Below are 25461 nucleotides of genomic sequence, written 5' to 3' on the forward strand. Positions count from 1 at the left end.
TGGGCTTAGCATGTTGTAGGATGAATACACTAAAATAGTCAACGACGGTATATTCTAGGAGAGATTGACAAATATTGAAACAAAAGGTTTTAGATCATAATTTGGTTGAATGTTCTCACCAAACATGGTCAATGATGGAACTAATTCATATTTTTGCACAGTTTTTGATGAAATCAAGTCATGTTTAAAATCTGACATGATGGAGGCACCCAAAAGAACAGAAAATTTGAGCAAAAAAAGACTATTCACAGAAAAACGATACGAGAAAGCAACTTCTGCCACCATTCAAACACTGGCTGTCACTGAACAGCTGGAAGGATACATAAATCTTTGCCTGCATACTAATGATATGCTCAATCCTACCCATCCATGAAATAACCCTGTGCAAACAAATGAAAAAATAGCCAGAAGAGCAAGCATTGCTTTTGGAACAATGTAGCACACATCAAGGATTGTTGACTGCCGAGCAATTTTTAGGAACTATCTGGAGATGAATTGTCGACATATCTGCATCTTACCCTCTCTATCCAAGTGAAGCAGATCCTAGTTTAAAAGCGAAAAAAAGTAAAAAGAGGAAAAAAGACAAGGACAAACAGAATTTGTTAAGCCCATATTTCAGAAAACAGATTTCTGTGTAATCAAATGAATGGCTCACTAAGAGCAACAAAATTCACTCTATTATTAAATAGTTCTGTTCTGCTTCAAAGATGTTCATCTTCACTGACAGTTTGAAAAACAACATGAAAGAAATCTTCATTACTATAATTACCATAATTATTACTATTATTTACTATTGCTACTATTTTCATAAGAATCGAACATGTTGAGGTTGAACAGTAGATAGCAAACAATTTATTTGCAATCTGAATGTAGAAAACCCAAGTTTTCAAAAGTTCTGATAACAAAAGAAAACTTATAATTGTTTAATTGATACAAGTCAAAATATATTTTGATTACACTTTGAGATAACAGAGGCTAACAAGGTCAAAGAAAATGAATTCAAACAATCTGAAAAGGGCGGTGAGCCCGCATAAGTTTCAACCAGTAATGCTGTGCATCTACTCTACATGTGCAGCTTAGCTAACCAACCAGAGAAACACAAAGAAAAGAGAAAAGGGGGAAAAGAGACAAAATAAATCATTTTCTAAATCATTCTAATATAGCTGAAACACATTCTTGAAACTTAAATAGACGGCAAGAAAAGCTTTCCAAAAGGGACAAGTTCATCAGGTTTCCCGAAAAGTCTGGAAAATCTTTGTTGACAATCATCAAGCTTTATTTGCATACCTTTCCTGCACTAGAGGCAAAACTTAGACAACTTGTTCTGAGAAATGCTCCAATGGTAATCGACTTGAACACCTGCACATGTTTTTGATATGACAGCAACCATTATACTGTTGCAGCTATATGAGAAGATTAGTGCAAATTTTAGAATGGCTTACTATAAAGCCACCCTTTTACCCAGCCAACCAACAAAATATGAAGCAAAACGAAGGGGTCGGAAAGGAGGCTTATCATATGCAGTTACATCTTGAGATACAAATTGAGCAGTCCAGGCGGATGTTATACCAACCCTCAAGGATGTGATTGCTCAGACAACCAACAATTAATTCATGCTGATCACTTACATTGGACTTTTTAATACAGCAGCCTGTTACCCAAAAATAAAAAGGGGGAACAAAAGAAAAGAAAGGGCAAAAAAGGTAGAAACTGGAATCACCATATATGGAAGTGCAAAGACACTCAATAAAAAGAGGGAGAAAAACTCCCCACAAATTCAACAAATAGGACTATAGACTATGCCAAAAAGTGATGCACCTCAAAAGTAATGCTTCATCCATCCACCGCCTAACATTCAATAAGTCTACAGCAGAAAATCCCTGCATTTTTTCAGATATTAAACTGCTAGCCCCAGATATCAAAATCTTTAAGGCATCCGACATTATTTGGTCATGGAAAATGAAATAACTGGGGAATGAACTGTAGACAACAAATGCCTTAGAAACTAAAAACAAATTTCTCTACCTAATAAAGGAATATAACCACAAAGAGAGAACAATTTCACCAACCAGGTTATGCTAATTATCATGTAATGTGCACTGGAACAAATTCAATACAGTCGTCCAACAATATAAAACCATTACTGCAGACAGGAAACAAGCATATCTTGATTGTACTTCGACCAGCTCCAATATGCTCCAAGAAATGTTCAAGGTCTTCACCGACCTGCAAGGGCAAACATGTGCAGATTGAAGCACTAAACATTGCATCAATATCAGCTTACCAGGAGAATAATTCTTAATAGAATAAAAGAAAAAACTTCGCTTCGAAAGTTGAATTCTTCGTCCTTTAGGCTTCCTATAGTGAATTTTGATATATCATGGTAGAGCTGTCTCATGGTAACTTGAGCTGTCTTCCACAAAACACATCCTCAACTTCTGCAAATAAAACACTGGATCAGAAAGGAACAGATATGGGCAATAATCTGCACCTACAGAGACCAGCACTCAGGTTCATACTGTGATGTTAAATTTGTTGAATCATCCAATGAAGGAGATTGAGCAGTCATCTTGGCCAAGGATTCTGGAATATCTTCAGCATAAGCTCCATCCACACGACAAGAGCCCTGCACTATAGAACTCTCATGAGCAACAAACTTTGAGAAGTACCCACCAATTTCATTTTTATGTGATCCTTCTAACTCAGAGTCAACAAAATTATGCTCAGGAACAACTTTTGGTAGCAAATTTTCTTCTATGTCAACCGAATCATGTTTGATATGCTCTTGATTAGTTAAGTCTACAAACTTATTTGAACCCACATTTGAATTTTCGGGACTCATGTTGCGAGTGCTCAATACTGAGATATAGGCAGTAGGGCCATCTTTTCTCGGTCCTGCAAATTCATAGTTAATGCATTCCATTTTCTTGATGTTTGGATCTGCTTTCCCAGATGGAGTATCATTTTCAAGGTATATTGATCCATTGGCATTATCATCCTGATACTTGATCATCATATCAGCAGCATTTGGTTGATGATGTCCTTTATTCTCAACAGAATCATAAGTTTCCAACATCCCTGACTCCCTCTCTGAGTTTTCAATTTCACTATCATCCTTTGTGCCTATTATAAGTTTTCCATGCTCCGTTGATGCTGGACTTGTCTTGTAGGTCTTCAAATTATCAACACTACAATCTTCCTTCGGTCCATCAAAACTCCAATCAATATGATCTTGTTTGTTGACCATAGAGTCACTGCTCTCCAAATGCCTATTATCCTGTTCACACATTTTATCTATCATAGGATCCTCTGATTCATTTTGTACTCCACCCTCAGTAGAATAAAGCTTCACTTCTGGAGAACCCTTGATGTTTTCCGGCCTTCTATCTGCAGTTTCTGACTGTTTGATGACATCATATTTTTCCTGAGGCTTTTCATACTGGTCTTTTGGTTTCTCCAGTTTGTGCTTATCTAGTTTATCCCTAGAGGATTTTTCTCCTGACTGCCGTGAACTTCTGTGAGATCTCAAACTTGAATGATGTGAAGCCCTGTCATCCCTCAAGTGTTTAGATTCTCCAGTTGCAGATCCCCTTCCCCTAGAAGCAGATTCACTTCTGCCATGTTTCTTATAGCTTGTTCCTGACTTCTCATGCCTGCTGAAATCTTGATTTTCAGCATGATTATCATCATCATTTGTGGAACTTCTATGTGATTTTGATGTTGTGGAAGAAAACCTCTTATCGTCACTCATCTTAAAGTCTTCCACAATGAGATTTTGATCATCAGTTTTCTTGGAACTTTCATCATCCAATTTAGACTTTTTATGTTTGCCAATACTTTTTTCATTCTTGAAGGCTTCATCCTCATTTAATAAAGAGCCCCTCTTATGACTAACTGCAGAATAATCAGTCTTAACTTCCTTTCGTTCCCTTGTGTCTTTTACATCTTTACTAGATGCATTACCTCCATCAGATCTTTTACCATCCTCCTTTCTCCTTTCTGATCTTTTTGTATCTTCTTTTTCATAATGATGCCTTCTCTCTGCTGATCTTGATCTGGAGTGCCTACTGCGGCGAGAGGACCGATGGTCACGTACAGGAGATGATCTGCTTCCTCTGTGATGCCTTGGTGACCTTGAACCAGCTCGAGATGATCTCTTTGTTCTGGGACTTGAACTTTCTCTGCGATTCTTTGGTGATGTTGAACTAGCTCGAGATGATTTTCTCAATCTAGGACTTGAGCTCCTACTTCGATGTCTTCTTGAATGAGAGGAATAAAGATCACGAGATCTTTCTTGCCTTCCACTCCTGCTATAGGTGTCCCGATCATCTCTATATGCTCTTTCAGTGCCATGATATGAATGGTGCGATCTTATTGGTGATCTTGATCTTCGATCTCGGGAGTATCTTATTGGCGAAAAAGAGCGAGACCGCCTGCTTTTGCGATACTTAATAGGTGACCCTGACCGAGATTTGGATCTTTGGCGAGATGAAGATGGCGACCTGTTTAAAAATCCCAAAAGAAAGATCAACCATCAAAAAATGGTTATTAGGATAAATGGAGACACAATAGTGGATGATACACTGAGACAACAAGACTTCCACTTAAATAAAAATAAGTGGTACAATAAACAAAGCAAGCAATTGGTCAATAATCATAATGCGGACGCTGAACTTGACTATCAAATGAAATCATAGGCTACCATTTTCTTGACAAGAACACAAATGAGCTGTGAAGCACAGATGTGGACTCAAGATACTAATACGACACAATACAAGTACTCTAATATGGCAAATCTTGAAAAAGGATATGATGCAGTCATTACAGCTAGGAGACATGTATGTATGTATGTATGTATGTATGTATGCATCTATGTTTATGTATGTGTGTGTATGTATGTGTATATATTTTGTGTGCGCGCGCGCATGTAAGCATCCACAGAGCATAATATGGTATCAAAATAACATGGTCCTTTTCGCAGCAGCATTAACTTTGATAAGCTAATCATTTAGCCATTATTCCACATGTCATAATCTATAGTTCATATCTCAAAGTTAATAAGACTACAAAATTGACCCTCCTCAGTTTTTAAGGTATCAGGGAAATATCTGAAATGCATTCAATAAGCATCCATGGTATTCTTGGAAAAAAAAAAAAAGAAGGATACATAACACAAATATCTAGCCAATAAGCATCTGACGAGTATCAGTATCCACCATGGATAAAATATGGACATGACATGTTATTGGAAGTATCCGTGCTTCCTAGCAAATGAGACTGTAACATCATAAATCAGTGTTTCAGTTGCATGACCAAGCAAAAATTTCTTCTGTATCTCATTTGAACACGAGAGCCATTCCCCACACAATCATGGTCAGATATGTCATAACAAAACAAGAAGAAATTTATAATACCTGGATTTTCTGTTAACCACCTTATCCTCACCACCTAAACCCTCTGCTTTCAATTTTTTGCTTATTTCAGCAGCTCTGGCTGATGCCATCTCTGTTGCAGATTTCATTGTTGCTGCTCGAGCAGCAGCCTGCTGAGAGGCTATTGTTTGTTGCATCAACAATGCCTGTTGAAATTGCATTTGCTGCATAGCAACTGCTTGCTGCATCATTAATGGTAATGACGGGTTGACAGGAGCAGATTTGGAAGGTAGGGACTTTGCCATTTCAACATTCAATGGACGGCCACCAACATCCATGTTGTTCAGTGCCAAAGCCGCAGCTGCTTCTTCTGGCTTAGAGTATTCTATATAAGCAAAATGTTTTGAATCTGTGATGGTACAATCAACAACAGTACCACAATAACCAAATAGTTGTTTAAGTTGATCCACAGTAAGAAGGGGGCTAAGATTGCTGACTTGCAGGGTTTTCTTCAGAGCATCAGCCTTTGCAGTCTTGTCCGGTGAGCCTGCATGATATATAAAAATTAGTGAGGGAACTCATTTAAAAAATGACCTCAAGCAAGTTTGCCTAGGGAAAAGGGAGAAAAGATATGAATTTCCCAGGCAAACTATCTAGCATGAAAAGGCAAATTAGGTTTCCATGTGCACTATTCTTACTCCCATGGCAAGACTTATTAACCATTTCATGCATGTAATAAAACAGATGAAAAGGTCATGACACAAAATTTCCAGCCTACTCTGATATGCATGTGAAATAAGCAGGATCAGGCATCTGTGTAATTTAATCTGATGAAAGACCAAGATAATCAGGATTCTATTAGGTAACAATATTGATCATCCAGTAGAACAAGTATGAATACGTTACATAGAAACACATACTTTACAAAGCCATGTTTTTTAAGTCATGATGAGGATAATGCTGGCATGTCCAACAAAACTAACAATGTTTATATGCCCATTCTCATCCATGTTTTAAATGGCCCTCCAATAAAATGATATGCTTCAAAGTTACAAGACCCACTCGTTCAACATTGAAATCAATATTTCAACTCCCAAGGATCATTCTTTATGGTAATCTCCTTACAAATTATACAGTATAAGATCCATTCCATGCTATCTAAAAGACTGTTCAGACTTGTAGATGCTCTTGTCAAGTTTTCATAGGATATCAGACTGTGCCACAGGACCTTCCCTATTAAAACAAGGTTTTGCAGTGCCAAATTCAAGCTCTCATATTTCATGAGAAAGGCAAAATAAAGTTGGGAGGAAGATCTGATTTGCCCATCCAACTGCAAATTAAAGAAACAACAGAAATCCACCCAACAGCGCAGAAAAGATTCACCATCGAACAATATTTCATGCCACAGAAACAAAAGAGGGGGAAAAAGTTCCACCCCACTAAGTCAAAAATTTACCATCAAACCATCGTTAATATCAAGAAGAAATGTACTCACTTCACATATTAAGAAACCAGATTCTTAAACCCTAGGAAACCTATATCAGAACTCCGACCTTAATGCCTTAGATCTCAATTACGATAATTTCTTGATAATCACATCATTGGATGCAGCTACAAGCAACAACTAGGAAGGACCCATCGCAAATACACCAATTGTGGATAGTATAAGCATACATGTTTACAAGTCTATCCATGGGCAACAAGAGATAATTAAGTCACTCTACAAAAATGAATTTGTTAATTCAAAGATTCAGGCAAATTAGGCCTCAATAATTATCAAAATTGAAATCTTCTAAAAAGCAGCTAATGCACATTAAAGTTTAACCATTAATTAAGACTTGACAACTGAAAATCAAGGATTAAACTAGTGCATATCAAGTCCATGGCAATCAGAGGCTGGCAAAGTGCACATATTGTATCATATGCTAACACATGGCACACACAGCATGCAATTATATGCAAATATATAAAAAGATTCATAAGAAGTATGGCTGGATACACTATTTAACTAATTTTAGATAACGACCAATTTTAAATGCTTCGTACCAGCAAAAATACATGATTTAAATAGATAAACAAAATATAGAAATAAAAAATCTTAAAGTATCCTACAAAATTGTCCTCATTGTAATTTAATATATGCATTATATGGCTTCAAAAAGCTTTCCATATAGAATAAGATTACAAAACTACTTTTAACAATAAGAAAAATAACCTCAAAATTCATAATACAAATTATAGGGAGATATGTAACTGTTTTTACGGTCTAACAGAATATTTCATGCATTTTACACATTTTTTGGCACTACTGGAAGGTAATAAAGTTTACAATTTTTTTTTTTTTTTTGGAGGCTGCCCCTCGGAGGAGGAGGTTGGGGGTTACTGTTGAAGATGTGGCCACAAATGCAGATTATCGGATGCTTACAAGGCTGAAGTGACTTGCATAAACAGCCTAGGTACGTATATATCATGATGACAATGGATGATAAGTCACTTGAAAGAAGAGATTGACTTTTCAATGTCTATCTGAAAATGCATATCTGAAATTTGAGCATAATAAATAGGAAACGTTGTTACTTTTTAAGGTTAACATGTATTCCACACCAAAGTAGGTCTTTAAATGAGTGTTGAAGTGTATGCTTCATTTTTCTTTTCTAAAAAATTAACATTATTTATTTCAGACTTTCAACATACTTCTATATAAATTTTTGAATTCTATTCATGTTTATTCTATCTATCTATATTCTACACATTATAAAACAAGGTCATGATGGCAATCACCTTTCAATCACTTGCCCGTCATTCTACCAATTCCTACTTAAACACCACTGTGTGTTACAAAACAACTTTGTCTTTGAACTTACCTTTTTCTTTCCCAACCCTAAGCATCTCCCCTAAAAGCTCCTCTCAGCTATGTACTCTCCTTGGTCTCTTTCTAATAAATAATAAATCCACTCTTGGCATCTCTCACACGTACTCAATGCATCCACCTTGCAAATCTTGTTTCTTATTTTTTTCACTCATCCTCTAATGCTCTCTTTCCCTTTCTCATGTCTTTCTCATGCAGCACAAACCCCATCAGCGCCCATGACATAGTGCCCACCCCTACACAGCTCCCCTCCCCTTCTGGATCAGATGCACGGCATCAGAAACACCCTTTTCCTATGTGGGACCCATTGCCAAAGCCACCCACCCTCTATCTGCTAGAGAGAGAGAGAGAGAGAGAGATGTGCCCCGGACCTCAAAGTGCAGTTAATGGATAGGACATGTAGTACATGAGAAAGAAAAGAGACTGCAGTAGGCCTGCATGGCATGTGAGACAGAAGAGAGTGCCTGAGTTAGCAACATTTGTTAGGGAGGTCAGCATAAGAGAGATGGAACGGATACAGCAGGAATGAGATTATAGTACTTTAAGGGGATAGTTATGAAATATCTAAATTATGATCTGGTTAGGATTTACCAATTTTGATGGAGACTGTTAAGGAAATTTCAAAAATTTGAGGAAAAAATGGACAGATGGTGAATAAAAAGTCTACCCTAAGGGCTTTCATTATCACAGCCACATAAAAAATGGACAGTTTTGAAATTGAAGATTAATCTCAAGATTCAGCCTGTATGACTCTAAAAAGAGCAGAATGGAGGAAAAAGTTTCATGTAGCTGACTAGTTGGGATTAAGGCATAGTTGAGTTGAGTTTTATATAGATTCTGTCTATCATTTTTTAATGCCAAAACACACTTCTATTTTTCCTAGAATGTGTAAATCACTCCATCTAAATGATTCTTGGCTGATTTTAGATAATGTTAATTTGGGCAGGTTCAAATAAGATGATTTTGGCTGTCAAATAAAAATATGCCTTACTCCCCTCTAATGATTCACTTTTTAAAGTTGATTTAGAAAAACATATCATTCTTATTTAAGACCATTCACATCAACTCTCCTCTCTTTTCTCTAATGTGCATTGCACATGCCTAGCCGCCAGTATTTATAAAAGTACCAAATGCATAAGTGCCCACATATGTACACGCATGATGCATATGCACATGTGCAGTACCTTGAGTGCTTGAGCACCATCACTATTTTCAAAGTAGATTAGGCCTTCACCACACATAAAAAAGAAAATATATCACCTGGAAAAGTACTGAACCATTTAGTGTAGGACTAAACCTGCTTACGATAGTCAGCCACATGTCTGAAAATGGGAAAGCAGGGTATAATATGGCGCAACGATGTATTATATAATAGCTAGAATCAAGGAAGGTGGAACCAGAACCGAGACCCGTGCTAGTCTGTCAGTAGTACGAGTCGGTATGGGTCCGTACCAAACCAGACCGGCACGAACCGACACAAAAAAGAAAGAAATTGGAGAGGAGAAAAAGAGAGAAAGAGGGAAGAGGGAGGGAGCAAGAGGATGGCTGAAGGAGATGTCGGCGGTGGCTACAGGCAGACCACGAGTGCACTCGGAGAGCCACCAAGGCCTCCGCTTCCTCCATCAATTCTCGATCGAGAGAAAGAAATAGAGAGAGGGGAAAGGAAAAGAAAACGAGAGAGGGCAAGCCACCGAAGAGGCCGCTAGAGGGCCGCTATGACTGCTAGACAACACAATCACGGCTTGCAGCGCCACAAACGTGAAATAGGGACAATCATCCCTATTTCACGAGATTTTTTTTAAAAAATAACTACAGTGAAATCGGCAATGGATTTGCTAGCTTCACTTCATCATTGTTTTAAAAAAAAAAGATGACTGAACAGGAATGATCGCCATTTTTCACCATCTGATGGCCATGATAACCACTCGACACCCTCCGACAGTCTTTTCACTGACTACACCTTCTTCCGGTACCATCGCTCCCCTTCTCTCTCTTTCTCTCTCAATTAAATACCCTATTGGGTGACATCAAGTCGCAACGGCCTCTGCAATCCTCCAACGGCCTCAACGGACCACCGTCGGCCTTTGGCAATGTCGTCCCCTCTTTCCCTCCCCTCCTCTCTTTCTCTCTCCCTCTCTATCCCTCTCCCTCCCCTAGTATTCCGATTTATCAAGCCGAACCGTCCCAATTTGCCGTCAGTACAACTCAAAACGCCCTGAACTGTCCAGTTCAGTGAATGCTGACCAATATCATTGCACATTAAGTGATACACATAAATGCATGCTAATGCATATTAGAAGGAACCAAAACACAATAAAGGAATGCAGCTCCTATGACATGCCTATGACCTTCCAGCAATATGTAATATGTGCATCACACATAAAAATAAGACAAATGGGCACTTTATGAAACCTTGCTCCTAAAGCAACGTTTATAAAAGCTTACTAAAGTAGGAACATACTAAAAAAATGTACTGAAAAATGCAGGATTGAAAGGCACTTTTAACATAAAATGAGCTCTTACCCTTCATGCAATAATATTTTCCCTTTCCTGAGACTTTAAAGGGTTTTTCTGAAGAATAATGTTCCAGAGCTTACAAACAAACCTACATCCCAGAGGAAGGACCTCCTTTCTTTAAGAAAAGTTCAACAAAAATACGTCGTTAGATGAGGCATTATACTATTTTCTGTCCATTTGAAATTGGGGCCTGAAAATCTCCATCCTCTGTTTTCTTAGGAAAAAGTTTACCAAGTCCACATATTAGTACTCCAACAATCATAGGCCTGGCTATCTTTGGATTTCTAAGGGCAATTTTAGCTTTAACTCTACCTTTTGGCGTAGGAGGGAAGAAGAAAGAGACAGAGAGAGAGAGAGAGAGATAAAGACAAGAAAGAATGGAAGGAGGAGGAGAGGGGGAGAAAGAAAAGCAACTCAATAATCTATATTCTTGACCATGCAAATTATGTTCTCAATTAACATAGCAATGGACTTATATAGACAACCCACAGAGACAAATCCTAGAGTCCATATAAAAATAAAATTCTAGATCCCAAATAAAATTTTAAAATCCACATAAAAGTAAAATTTCCTAATTTCTATATTTAAGGCTAACATAATTGTGCCTCAATTCCTTATTCATGGATAGTCCCCCATCACCTTTCCTTTAATATGTCTAAATTACTTCATCACAAACTAATCCTCTATTTGGTACGAAGGATGGATTGGAGGAAAGATAGACAGGGGATGAAGAATGGATGAAGGAGAGAATGGATAGATCTTTCATTCATCCTCTCATGTGTCTTGTGAAACATGGAAGAATAGATGAGAATGATTCCCTCCTCTATTTGTAGGAATGCTCGTTGGAGCTTCAAGGCTCTGATACCATAATAAAGATAATTTCTTTGCAGAAGATAATTTTTTCATCCTTACTTTTCATTGACACCCAATAGAAGTATATATAGATTACAATTATGGTTGTCCTAGGCCAGCTATTACAGCTATTATAAGAGGTGGAAAAGGAGCGTCTTAATTACATGCTAAGGAGAGCAATCAAATATAGAGTTGCTAAACAAAAAGAGAAACCAAATATAGAGTACAAGCCAAATATAAAGTAGTGAGCTGGAATGAATGTGCGTTGACAGTTTGATATATCATATAAGAGGAATAAAAGAAAGGACGGATGACATTTATATGATATTTTTTTAAACCATCATTAAATAAAAAGGTATTATTATTATCAATTTATAACACTTATTTATACCAAAGAAGTAGAGCAATATACAAACCTATAATCTTTATAATTTATAAATATATAAAAATTATATAAATATTTAATTTAATTTAATAAATAATTTTATAAATTAATTATATATTAATAAAATTATTTACATATTAATTATATAAATAATCAATTAATTTATAATTTAATTTAAATAGTTAATTAATTTTATACAAATAATTGACTAAAACTAGTGAATATAAATAAAAAATAGAAGAGAATTCTAATTATTTACTTATAATTATGAAAATTATATACTAAAATTAAAATAATTAATAATAAAATTTAATAAATAGTATAGACAAAATAATATATATATATATATATATATATATATATATATATATAAATGAATAAAAGTGAAGAAGTATTAGGATTTTCTCAAAAGTTAACAAGGGATAATTTTGTCAATATAAAAAACTATCCCTTGTATACTCCATCCATCCTTCTGGAAGGATGCAAATTGGTGGTCCGAATGAATGAACAATCCATCTTTTTCATCCACCTTTCCTAAGACTTTTTAAACCAAACAGTAGATGGGTGCCATCCATCCTTCCTCTCATGATCACAAACAAACATAGAGTAAGAGATCAGCCTTTTTAAGTTGAGGCTTCAATTTCTAGCAAAGCTTTTACAACATATCTAGAGTTCTCTTATTCAAGTAGGAGATTGTCATGAAAAACTGAAAATCAAGATCTCCATGACAGTTTCCCTCCCGAACAGATCTACATCAACTAGGGTTGAAGAACTATATAACTGACTGAAATGGCAAGACATGTATAGAGTTGATCTAAACTAGCCCACCGAATAGAGCATCCTAGATTTGTTAAAAGGTTGAAAGCACATGATGAAGAGGACCTAGCATAACATGAATAACAACTTTGTCACAAAGAACTAGAAAAGCAAGCACTATCAAGGGGTAAAAAATGGCAATGATGGCACAATTCAGGTGTATACACACATACAGACACATCAATACATACATAGGTGAAATCAAAACATCCACAACTACATATACACGGTGCACAAACACACACATTTGTGATCATACACTCTATCAAAGGTCTATGTAAATGTTCAATTAAGCCAATCAATATGCACTGTTACCACAGAATACATGTGATCACTAGAAAGAAAGGTCAATTTAGGCAACTGATGTTATCCAAGAAGGACAAGTGATAGACTGCAGTTGTGATCTAATCTATCTTCAGTCCTGAAAATTCATATTGCTTAATTGTAAGAATGAAAAAAATAAAGAAGAGTAAATCATCTTTCAGATCCAATCTGACAAAGAAGTGAAAGGAAAGTGAGAATAAAGAGTGAAAGAAGGAGAAGAAATGAGGGGAAAAAGAAGGATAAAATGCCGAAGAAATAACCTTGAAGTTTATTGCCTATTCAAACAATGCTATGGGAAACCTGTTTAGCACAAGAAGTTATCTATACCACATGGCACAAAGAGATTGGCATCACTTGCAGGAGTTGCTGCCAAATGTGGCAGGTGGTTAAGTTTCCAAATGAGCATTAGTGGGCCTGATGAACTTTCTGTGTGCACTTAACAGACACTCAAAGCATTCAAGTTTGTATTCAGATCTAGCTGAAGAGAACTCATAGAGGAAAGGAGAAACTGAGCAAAAAGTAAAGACTATGAGAAGGAGCATATGAACTTTATATTTAAAATCTTGAATGAAGGGGGAACCAAACCATCTACCATAAGCAGTCAGCTTTCATTATAACAACTTGCGGAGGGGAAGGGCTCTAGCCAGTTAAGAGTTTGTGCATTTTTAAAACTCATTTCATAACAAGAGGAGATAAGCAAGATCTGCAACCAAGTCACTAGTTTATAAATCTATATGTGTGTGTATGTATGTATATATGTATGCATGCATGTATGTATTATTAAGAACCTGACTGACAGATTCTTCTGATCTCTAACAAAAGTTGTGTCAAATCTACAAGCACGTTGCCAATAATTCAACAATTTGGGTCCTTCTTGAAGCCCAAAGGAGGTTTGTTTTCCAACACTAAAGCTCCAATATCCTGCCTGCATGGGCTACCATTCCATAACATGCTCAAAATTTGTTCATAATGTTATGTTAGCGTAGCTAAGTTTGCATGGTCAAAGTATTCTTTACAAAATTAAAGCATCAAAATATGAATAACAGTGAGCGAAGTCTTGATTTGGTCAGTTTGATAATTACATGGGATGTTTGTGCACGAAACAATCAAGAATTAACAGGAATTCAAGCACTATGTTTATGAATGAAATAAGTCAGTTGGCTTTAGAAAATCAAGTCATTCCTGTGTTTTAGGGGAAAAAACAGGCCTTTCCCACTTAATCTTCTTTTTCTATGATGTTGACCTTGTTAAATATATTGAAGAATGTGATCACTTCTCAAGCTGTACAGATTAATCGTAAGATTATATCTAATGATTTGTCCCTTATTTATGATTTCAGCAAGTCAGATAATGCAATAACTGTAGTAACTTAAAGTTTAAAAAATAAACCCAAATAAATTAATGGGTATTGTACTTTCAGTGTTCAGCCAATGCAATGATGCCTCAACCCAGTTACAGATCCATTGATGCCGCAAAATATAGACAGACCAAATAAGATATTCTGAAACCGTAACGACAAAATTATAACATGACTTTCTTTAAAACATGCTTCTCAGTACTTATTCATATGGAATTGCCCTGACCAGGCAATCAAATTCTTGGTGCAATTAGCCCATTAACACTATATATCATGCAAGTGAGCTTATACGAACTACTTCATTAAGTCAATAAGTCCAGTGGCAAAAATATTCACTAGTTCATACTTGAAATGCATATGAAGATTTCGCCAGATGCAAGCTATATTGGCAAGCAAGAGAGAAGGTACTAACAAAAATTCAATTGAACAACTTTAGTATGGCACTGGTGCTCTTTTAATATCAACACAAAGATCATGTAGTGAAATATAGTGCATATAAAAATTGAAAAATATCTAGAATACCAAGCATGGGATGCTAGGATAGAAGGCAAACCAGATGTATCTCCAGACGACTGGGCTTGCATTTGGGCCGCATGTGCCTGAAGGGCCTTTGCAGCAACTATTGCCTGAGCAGCAGCCATCGCAGCTGCTGATGGGGCCATCGGTGCCTGACTTAAGGTTCCCATCGTGGTTGTCGCAGCCAGTGCTGACATTAACAAATTTTGCGGTGGGTGGTTGAACCTGCAATCCGTCTTACTGCATCGACCATACAAGTACTCCCGACAGATCTCTCCCAGTGAAGCTCCCATTCCTTGCAACACCACTCCACCAGCGGCACCCGGGATGACACCAGGAATCATCCCAAGAAGCCCTGGAAATGCCCCAGATACAGACCCTGAGTAATTGGGCATGTTGGGCATTGTCTGGTTGACCATATTGGGGAACGGGCTCGCCGCAGCTGGCAAGCTCGTGGTCCCTATGGTCGTACCGGTGCTGAAGAACACCGGGAACGGGCTCCCCATGATTGGCTTCCCGTCGCACTGCACATGGACCATGTAGTTCCCGCGCTTGGGCACAACGTAGGTCACAGTATACGTCCCGTCCCCTTGATCCTTAACGATTCCCTCCTGATCGGACCCGCCGACCCCAACGCCAGGAGAGATTTTCACCTTCAGCTGGGCGCCACCAGAGGGGATCTTCCTGCCGTCGGAGTCCTTGGTGACCACGGTGAAGGTAGAGGGGGCGCAGGCGGTGCCTCCAGCGATGCCGGCGCCGGCGGCAGAGCACTTGGAGGGGTCGACGGGGCCGAGGGGCTTGCTGGCGAGGTCCTCGCCCTCGTCCCCGTCGCTGTCGGAGGAATCGTCCTTCTCCTTGGGCTTGTCAACGTCCTTGAAGGTGGCCTCGAACGCGGCCTTGGCAGCGGCAGCCTTCTCGGCCTCGCTCTTGAGCTTGGCCTCCTCTGCCTGCTTCATCCATAAGGTTTTCCCGACCGCAGCACCCCGATCCGCCATGGATCGGCCCTTCCTAGCAAGACCCTAGAGAGGGGAAGAAAAAAACACTAACTTTTAGGAGGGGGGAATTCAGCGAGAAATCGATCGAAAGGAAGGTCCTTTCGTCCACTATGCGATTTCGATCTGATCTTCGAGGGGAGACTCTAGGCGTCGAGAGAGAGATGGGGATCGACTGAGTCGGAATTAGGGGAAATTAGGGTTTCGCGTTGGTGGATTACGATGGGGAGAGGAGGAGGGAAGCGGAGAAGCAAAGAGAGGAGATGAACCTGGGTGGAGCGGCCGGATTTGGAGTTTTTCCGTCGGTCGGCGCTGTGGATTTGGGAAAGAGGGTCGATGCGGGCGATAGTGGATTTATAGAAGGACCGTAGGCGAGGTATCCAAGTCCTCGAGTTCCCTCCCTCTCCCTTAGAGCTAGGACTGGAATTGGCCAGACTGGACCATATCCTTATCCAGGCTTCGCTTGAAATTTTTAGGGTTCAAGCAGAATTTAGATCCGATTTAATTGAAAAATTCAAATTCAAGCCCAACCTAAGTCACTGGGCCAACCCAGTCAATCATCTTCAGATTATTCCAATCAGCGAAAAAGGGGTGGAGGAGGAGGAAGGTCTTGCCAATGCTGTACATGCATGGAGGAAGATCATGGGTTACGGTGCATGATTGTTGAGCACACTCTCTAAAATTGATTATAAGATAATCCACCATACCTTCACCACCATTGGATGCCCCATCCCAAGCACGACGACTTCCTTCTCCAAGAGCTGAGAGATGGTGACCCTTTTCATAAGAACTACCTCGCTGCTCGCTTTCTTAGAGTGGCCAATCGACGGTGGAGGCAAAGAAGAGAATGCCATAATTCCTTTCATCTCCCCAAAACCCTAACCCTAATCTCTCTCTTCTACTCCAGCGACCTTAACCTATAAAAAAGAGAGAGAATGGCAATCGTTAGCAACAAGGTTCTCTATCCCCCTCGTGATAATCCTTTTTGTGATGACTCTTGCTGGTAAAGCTGCTATCACCAAAACACTCACTCCAGCCCCAGCTCTGAGCTGCAGCCCTCTCCTCCCCTCTCACCATGCCCTTCTTGATGATAAGAGCCCGTGGAGAAACCTTTGATCAGATGGTTTATGGCTATTTGTGGGTTTGAGATGTCTAAGAAATATTAGTCGTCTAATGATGATCAAACAATTGAGAAGAAGGACTAGGTCCTCACAGCCCAGGCTTAGCCTAACTCAAGCTGATTCGAGCTTGAAATTTTAAGCTACGAATAGGGCCTACATTCATCCTCGGGCTTGGACCGAGCCCTAGTCGGACCAAAATTTTCTAACTCGGCCCAAAAAAAAGAACTCTATATCCAAGCCCAAGTCCAAACTCAATCTGATAATGTTCAGGCCTAGTCCATAGGCTAGCCTAACTCTATAGGCCTGGAGTCGGGCTGGCCCGAGTCCATTTCTAATCTTAGCTATGAACTACTTGATGTGTATTTCTGCTTGTGGAAAAAACCTTTTTATAAAGGTATAGATAAAAAATTCATCTATAAACTTATAGTTTTTTGAATAAATATTTTGAAATCATATTTAAACAGAAAAATAATTGATTCGTATTCTTTTATGCATTTGAAAATAACTCTGAAATCTATTATCCATGTTCATTTGTATTACTACTTTCTCAAATATGTTACTAAGATCTATCTATATTTTTCGTTCCTTATTATATAAATATTATTATATATAATATTATATTATATTATATTATATTATGTATGTTAGTAAAATATAGATAATATGTTACATACATGTAATATAATATAATATAGATAATATATAATATTATATTTAATAATATATAGTATATATTATAGTATCTGATATCATATTATTATGTATTATAATAATATATCATTATATAATAATATAATATATATGATATATCATATTATTATATCATATAAATAATATATTATATCATAATATTATATATTATTATTATTATTTGATAATATTAGTATATTATATATTGTATTTTATCATATCATATTATGCATAAGATAATATTATCTATTTTATATTAGTATATTATATTACTATATTATTATATTATTATAGGTTAGTGGGTATATTAGGAATAAAATTAAAAGGTTATTTTTATGATTAAAGGAAAAGTGATTTACTCATTTTCTAGATGGGTAGGACTTTCTTCCAATTTTATGGATAAAAACTATCTATGAGCAAATAACTTATTGACCTAGAGAAGCATAAGAATATGGGTAAATTGGTCAATGAGAAAGTTGACCAATTTTTCTATGATATTTACTTACTAATGAATGGATGCTAAAGTTTTTAGATTAGTATGACAATAAGTGAAGTGGATCAAATTAGAAAAATAAAATGTAAAATTTTCTCTCATATCCTATCCAATCCAATGCAGATGGAGGATTTCCAATCTATCAATTAGATGAACCACATACCTGTTGAGGAATAGTTTCTCATTGGAAGTGGTTGGGATCCTTACAATGTTTCAATAAGCCCATCCATCTATCAACTAAGGTGCTTGGGTTTGAATATACATGGTACCAAAGAACATAATCCCTTTTATCTTCTGATGCCTCCATGCCATCACTTTAGTCCATGTGCCGCTTCTCACTTTGAGTTCCATGAAAAATTATTAGTTGAACTAGGTCCACTATATCATTTTTGGACCAATTCAATTATAGTTCAACACCTCTAAAGCAAAAAGTGGAGGAAAAACAACATCGTCGAGTGGAAACTTTTCAACAAACCTCTATTTACTATATGCTTACTCAAATAGATCTATTTCTATCTAGTTCTCTGACTTTGTTCACTCTAGAATTAATTTTGATAAAAATAAAATATTTGAGTATCTATAATTAATACTAATGAGTTATTTAAGTATTTGAAAAGAGATTTTAGAAAATTAAAGCCATATTTCAAAGATCCCCATATTTTTCATCTTAAAAATTTAAACAAGTAAGGTTCAAGGAGGCCACACTATGAAATTTAAGTGAAGAAGATCTAAAATTGACTCTTAAAGATTTTGAGTCAACTCCAAGATGCTACCATCAAGTGGCTTAGGCCTCGAATCAACTCTTAAAAAGTTCGAGTCAACTCTCTCAGAAAAGATAAAGAGCAAATTTTCTGAATGCAATCCTCAAGTTGACCCTTGAAGACTTTGATTAACTTGAAGACAACTCCGATCGACTCGAAGACAGCTCTGATCGACTCCACTATGGCTAACAGCTTTAGTGGCTAGATTTTTAGAAGCTTCAGATTTACACAAAATACCTCCAATAACTAATTCTCAACTCTTAATGGCTAGAAATCTATTTTTGGACATTCCAACAGTAATTAATGGGTGCCAAAGGCTTTAATGAAACAAAAGAACATAAAAGAATAAGAGAGAAGTGCATTAAAAGGCCAATAATTTTATTTGAGTATTTAGTAAGTATTCAAGAAGAAAAGCCAAATTTCAACCATCTGCTTGTAGGAACCAGATCTAGGGTTTCAGAGTTAGATCTTGAAATTTTTTCAAGATCATGCAGCGGAAAACTAAAATAAATCAAAATTTATTTTATAAAATCAGAGCATTCCTAGATCTAAGATCTTATTACATGATTATTACATGACATTAAATTAAAAATTAAAACATATAGAGAATGAACTATATGTTGATCATATCAACATATTTCTATGCTACATCTAATGTATGTAATAAATAATAGATCAGATCTATTACCTTGCAAGTTAGACATTCTAACCTTGCTGATCCGGGCTTGAGGATGATATTGCGAGCCGCACACGTGTCCGATCTCTAGGATTCATCCACATGAGCCCATGAATCTCGATCAAAAGTTCTGCTCCAGAAAATCAGCACAGTATGCTAGTACTGCGCTGATCCTTCTTCGATGGTTGATCAGGTGCCTCCTTCTTCTTGATTTGGACTCTTCCAAAGATGAAAAGTAGAAGGAGAAGTTTCAAATCTGAGACGCTCTCAGAAAACTCAAGATGGAGGAAGGGAAGAGATGAACACAACAACCCTAGAAGAAGACCCTCTTCTTTTTCTCTTTGCTCTCTCTAGACATCCTATCTTGTGTCTATTATATCTTCACGTCCTAACCTTCTTTCTCTTTGATTTTTGGAGACTCTAAAGGTCTCTCTTTGATCTATTTTTTAAAAAAATTTCATAAAAAAATTTATTTTATATAGAGAGATATGATAGAGTCCTTGTCTAGATCAAATATCTAGTCAAGGTTTATCCAAACATGGCAAGATAAGGGGTGCCCAACTCTTGGGCGCCCCCTCCTTCTTTTTGTGCGTGGACCAATAGCAAAGGGCACTTATCAAGTACCATAAAAATCATAAAAAATTCAAAAAAAATTTGGATAAAATCGATGCAAAAAGGAAAGAATTTTGAATTTCTAAAACTCTATCTCATAGAATTTGAAATCCAAACTTATTCCTACTTTGATTTGATCCACAACCATCTTCCATATAAGAAAGAAGAGAGGAAACCTTTTGGGCATGGTGAAGACCTGGGAGAGAACTTTTGTCGCACAAAATAAGAGGAAATTGGCGTGGAATAAGAGAGAGGGCATGGGGGGCTTATGTGGCGCAAGGTAGAATCTTAGTCTTACTAAGATTCTATCTTATGACTTGTTTTAATTTGGTTTCTCAAACCAAATCAAATCAAAATTAGATCAATCCAATTAAAATAGGTCTTAACTCAATTAAGAATCTAATTTAATCATATTAAATTAGATTTAAATCTATTTTAATTTTTTAATCAAATTAAAAATTAGATTGATCCAAGTCCTAATTGAACTAGGATTAGTTTTTTCTTGCACTTGGCTTATCAAATAAATCAATTAGACTTGATCCAATCAAGTCTAAACTAAATCTAATTAAATTATATTCAATTAGACTTAATCTCAACCCATTGGCTTAATCAAATTAAGCCAATTAACAATCGAATTGCTAATCGATCCTCCAGCAAAATTTGTACTAGGTTAAATATCAATCGTATTGATCGTTTAACCCTAGAACGATTCTTAATCGTTGATCAACCATCCGATCGGATCGTGAACTCTAATATGTGTGACCTTATAGGTCTGAACCTAAGATGGTAGTACAGAAATAAATTCTTGTACCAATCGAAGTGATCATCTAGCAATGGTATCCGATGGTCGGATAGATCGAATGTGTAGAACAACATCCTTAGAATCTATGCGGATATAGTTTTCATATAATTCATCTTCTTGATCAAAATGATCATAGGACACCTCAGAGTTCCACTGTCAACTCTGATCAGGTTGTCCACATTGTATTTCAAAATATCAAATCCATCTGATGGATTATCCTGACCAAAATCTTGCTAAATTGAAATACAGTGACTCATTCTTCTCCAACTCTTGGAGTGGTCAATTCCATCTTGATCATACTCTAACTTTGCAAGTACTTGACTATGCCCAGAAGCCTTCCTTCACTGAATTAAAAATTCAGTTAGTCCAGTACCAAAGCACAGTGAGTTGCTTGCAAGTCACTGAGGTGATCTCAGGTCTAAGGGACACTTATACCTATATCCCATCAGAGACATTCTCGATAGTAGAATGTCTGAAGTTGATCACATTCAATGATGATGTACCATTATATCTCACTTGTATGCCATACCAGTGTCTCCACACTCCTTGGTTAAGAGGACAACCAACTCATATGGCCTACAGTGACCTATGCTCGATAGAAGCTGTCATCCTTATTAACAGCCTATCATTTGGTCGTGAACAATTTTAAGGACTAATCGATGAATTCTCTCTTTATCGAACTTAAATAGTCCTAAGGACTTCATTATAACAACAGAGTTCATTAGAAGATGAAAACTTATGATGAAAATGCCAAAAATATATTTTATTTATTAACAAATCAATTACAATACTTGGTTGCTCAATCGTCAACAGCTTGACGATTGACTTTTGGGACAAAGTTTCCAACTTTATGCATTCAAGTGTTTTTCAAAAGATAAAAGGACACATTGATTGCAAAGCTTTTCATCTCCTCAGCTTAGGCTTTATCAACATTTTTATTTACTCATTAAGGAGCTTCTTATTTGTACTTTAAATTATATTCTATTTTTTATCGTGTACATGTTTCAATTAGGATTGAAACTTGGAGGATAGGTTTATTTAAGACTCAGATTGGATTGTGTATTAGCCTAAGAGTGGCTTAGGAAAGGATTTTAGTTGGTGTGCCTAAAAAAACTAATTGGATATAATTGTGAGATAAAATAATCAAACTGTAATCTGGATAATTATAGTTGAAATTCACAAAGAATTGCTTGAGGAGTGGATGTAGGTGTTGTTCTTGACACTGAATCACTATAAAACTTAATCTCTGTGTGTAGCTTTGATTTTTTCTATCTTGCGTTATTTATTACTTCATAAAACTTGATCTCTATATGTGACTTTGATTTTTTCTGTCTTGTTTTATTTATTACTTCATTACTCTACACATTCATTATTACTTTCACTGCATCTATACATAGCTCACTTAAATTGTGCATATATATGTTTTAACTTGTAAAAAATTTTAGAAAATCTAATTCATCCCTCCTCTTGAGTTATCTCACTAGGCAACAAGCGATATCAGAATCTTGATACTTTTTTACTTATTGATCTAGCGATCTAGAGTAAAAGATCTAATGACAATCTCATTAGATGTTTCTCTTACTAAAGGACAGTCCATAAATATACCTTCTTTATTTAATGCACTAACTATACTTATTGGAAAGCATGTATGGACATATTCACACAAGCACTAGATTATGACCTTTAGAGTGTCATAATCAATGCTCTACACACATCCACCATCATAGTAGATGACATTTTCAATATTATCTCTCCCAAATCTAAAAAGGATTAAGATGATATTGATAAAAAAATAGCTTAACTGAATGCTAAGGTCATGAATGTATTATATTATTCTCTTGATGCTAATAAATTTAATCAATTTTTTATTTATATTTTTACTAAAAAAATATGGGATAGACTGAAGATTATCCCATAAGGGTACAAACCAAGTTAAGAAGTATAAGATAAATATGTTGGTTCATAAGTATAAACTTTTTAAAATGAAATAAATAGAATCTATAACTAAAATATTTATCCATTTTACTGATATTATAAATCACCTAAAAAGTTTGAGTAGATCTTATACTAATAGTGATCTTGTTCGAAAATTTCTTAGGTCACTTTCAAAAGCCTAGGAGGTGAAGGTGATAATAATTCATGAAGCAAAGGATCTCAATATCTTAGCCCTAGAAGAACTTCTTGGTTCTCTCATAACTCATGAGTTAACTATGAAGCAAAACATTGAAAAAAAGGCTAAGAAAAGAAAAACAATCACTTTCAAGTCAATTGCAAAAGAAGATGAGGAGAGTGAAGACTCAGAAGAAGAAGATGAAGATGAGGAGATGGCCCTTATAACAAAGAAGTTTAGAATATTCATAAAAAAAAAGAGGCAAAACTTCAAGAGAAAGCCATTCTCCAAAGATGAGCCAAGAAAAGAAAGAGGAAAGGATAAGGATGAAGAGCCACCCGTGTGTTATGAATGCAAGGAGCTGAGGCATTGAAAGATTGATTGTTCCTTGCTCAAAAACTTCTCAAAAAAGATGAAGAAAAAGGTAATGATGGCAACATACAGTGATGGTAAAGAGTCGAGTTTAGATGAGAAAGTTCAAAAAGTGATAAATCTATGCCTTATAGCATAAGAGGAAGAGATAATTTTTGAAACGAAACTCGAGTTTACTTTTGATAAATTGCAAGAGGCTTTTATGAACTAATTGATGAATATAGAAAGCTTGATTTGAAAAATAAAGATCTTAAAATTTTGAATTAGATTTTAATCAAAAAAAAAAGAAAAACTCTTAGAAGAGAAAGAATCTATATTTAAGGAAAACCAATAGCTAAAGAAGGAAGTTGAAAAATACAAGCCTATTATTAAAGAATTTACCTATAGTTCTAAAAAATTACAAATATAATTAAGTAACTAAAGAGCTATTTTCAACAAGGTTGGACTTGGATTTAAACCACAAAAGAAATAAAAACTTCTAAAAAATTTCTTTATCAAATAATCACTTGTTACTGCTCAAAATATTACTTATTTTTGCTCTGAAAAAATAGGACACAAAGCTTATTGCTATAATTTCAAAAAATTGAACAATATATATAAAATCAGAAAGATTTAAATTTAAAAAAGAATCATTGTAACTAATCCCTAAGGATCCAATATGACTTAGATACTTAAAGTTACTACTTGATTTTTCTATGTAGGTGTATCTTATAGCCAAAAAAAAGAAAGAAAAATAGTATCTTGATAGTGACTGCTCCAGTCATATGACGGATGACATGAAGCAATTTATCACCCTTGAGGCTAAAGAAGGAGGGATAGTAACCTTTGGCAATAATGGCAAAAAACATCATTGGTATTGGTAACATTTGTATTACTCCTTCTATTTTCATAGAAAATGTATTGTTGGTGCATGGTCTAAAGTATAAATTGTTAAGTATAATTCAACTTTATAATAAAAGTTTTAAAATAGTTTTTGAATCTTTTATATGTATTACATCTAGCCCCATTGATGATGATATTATCCTCACTGGATATTGTTGCCCAGATATGGAACCCAAGAGGGGGGGTGAATTGGATCTTTTAAAAATTTTTAAGATTAGTGCACTTAGTAATATGCTAAAGTGTTAAATGGAGTGAGTTAATTTGCAAATCAAATACAAATGATAGGTAAGCAAATATAAAGCACAAAGAACAAATAAAGAGATGCAAGCACAACAAATACAAAGAATTTATAGTGGTTCGGTGCCAACCTTGCACCTACATCTACTCCCCAAGTTCCTACTTGAGAATTCAATCCACTAAAGAGATTTAAAAAATACAACATGTTGGTGCAAAAATCCGACTGCGTCGGAGAAGCTGGAGTCGAGGGAGTCGCGGTCGCCGTCGGGACCTGCAAAAGAAGTCTAAACCAGAGTTGGGATTGCTCTGGCAAGACCCTCCGACGCTCAAGTCAGTTCTCTGCCTCAACAAGAATGGAGCGCTCAAGCGGAAATTTTAGCAGAGTTTCTGGGATAGAAATTAGAGCTTAGAGAATAATGTATATGGGGTCCCCCTTTTATAGGCGCAGGGTGCAACAGACTGACAGCGATATTAGTAACCGCCTAGTCGTGGGCCACTCGGAGCCAGGAGGAATTTATTATGAAGAGTAATGGGGTGGAGTCGTGGCTGTCACCACGGCTTGCCACGTGGAGTCTGTTGCGGAGAGTGAAGCGGTGTCCGTTGCTGCGACTCGCCAGGGAGTGGTGGAGCCGCGCAGAATCCATCATGGGAGGTGGAGCAGAATCGTGGCCATTACTGCGGTCTGCCAAGGAGTGATGGAGCCGC

The 25461-nt window shown here is 36.4% G+C and overlaps 1 protein-coding gene across 10 annotated transcripts; it reads right to left on the bottom strand.

Annotated features, from left to right (window-relative positions):
- Positions 1-225: 225 nt before the first annotated feature.
- On the bottom strand, positions 226-16426 carry LOC105035458 (uncharacterized). Of its 10 annotated transcripts, none has more exons than XM_073243269.1 (8): positions 16270-16426; positions 15046-16027; positions 5415-5919; positions 2520-4502; positions 2070-2438; positions 1819-1880; positions 1288-1651; positions 226-543 (listed from the first exon to the last, which is right to left on the bottom strand). In XM_073243269.1, the coding sequence occupies exons 2-5, from the start codon at positions 16001-16003 to the stop codon at positions 2432-2434; spliced, it is 3453 nt and encodes a 1150-aa protein (XP_073099370.1). In that variant the 5' UTR covers positions 16004-16027; positions 16270-16426; the 3' UTR covers positions 226-543; positions 1288-1651; positions 1819-1880; positions 2070-2431. The 10 variants fall into 10 exon arrangements, with proteins under 10 accessions (XP_073099370.1, XP_073099379.1, XP_073099378.1 ...); XM_073243278.1 differs by having other exon boundaries at positions 2070-2435; positions 2520-2631; positions 2822-4502; positions 15046-16409; XM_073243277.1 differs by having other exon boundaries at positions 2520-2631; positions 2822-4502; positions 15046-16409.
- Positions 16427-25461: the final 9035 nt, after the last annotated feature.

This window comes from Elaeis guineensis, chromosome 9 (genome assembly GCF_000442705.2).
Source record: "Elaeis guineensis isolate ETL-2024a chromosome 9, EG11, whole genome shotgun sequence".
NCBI lineage: Eukaryota > Viridiplantae > Streptophyta > Magnoliopsida > Arecales > Arecaceae > Elaeis > Elaeis guineensis.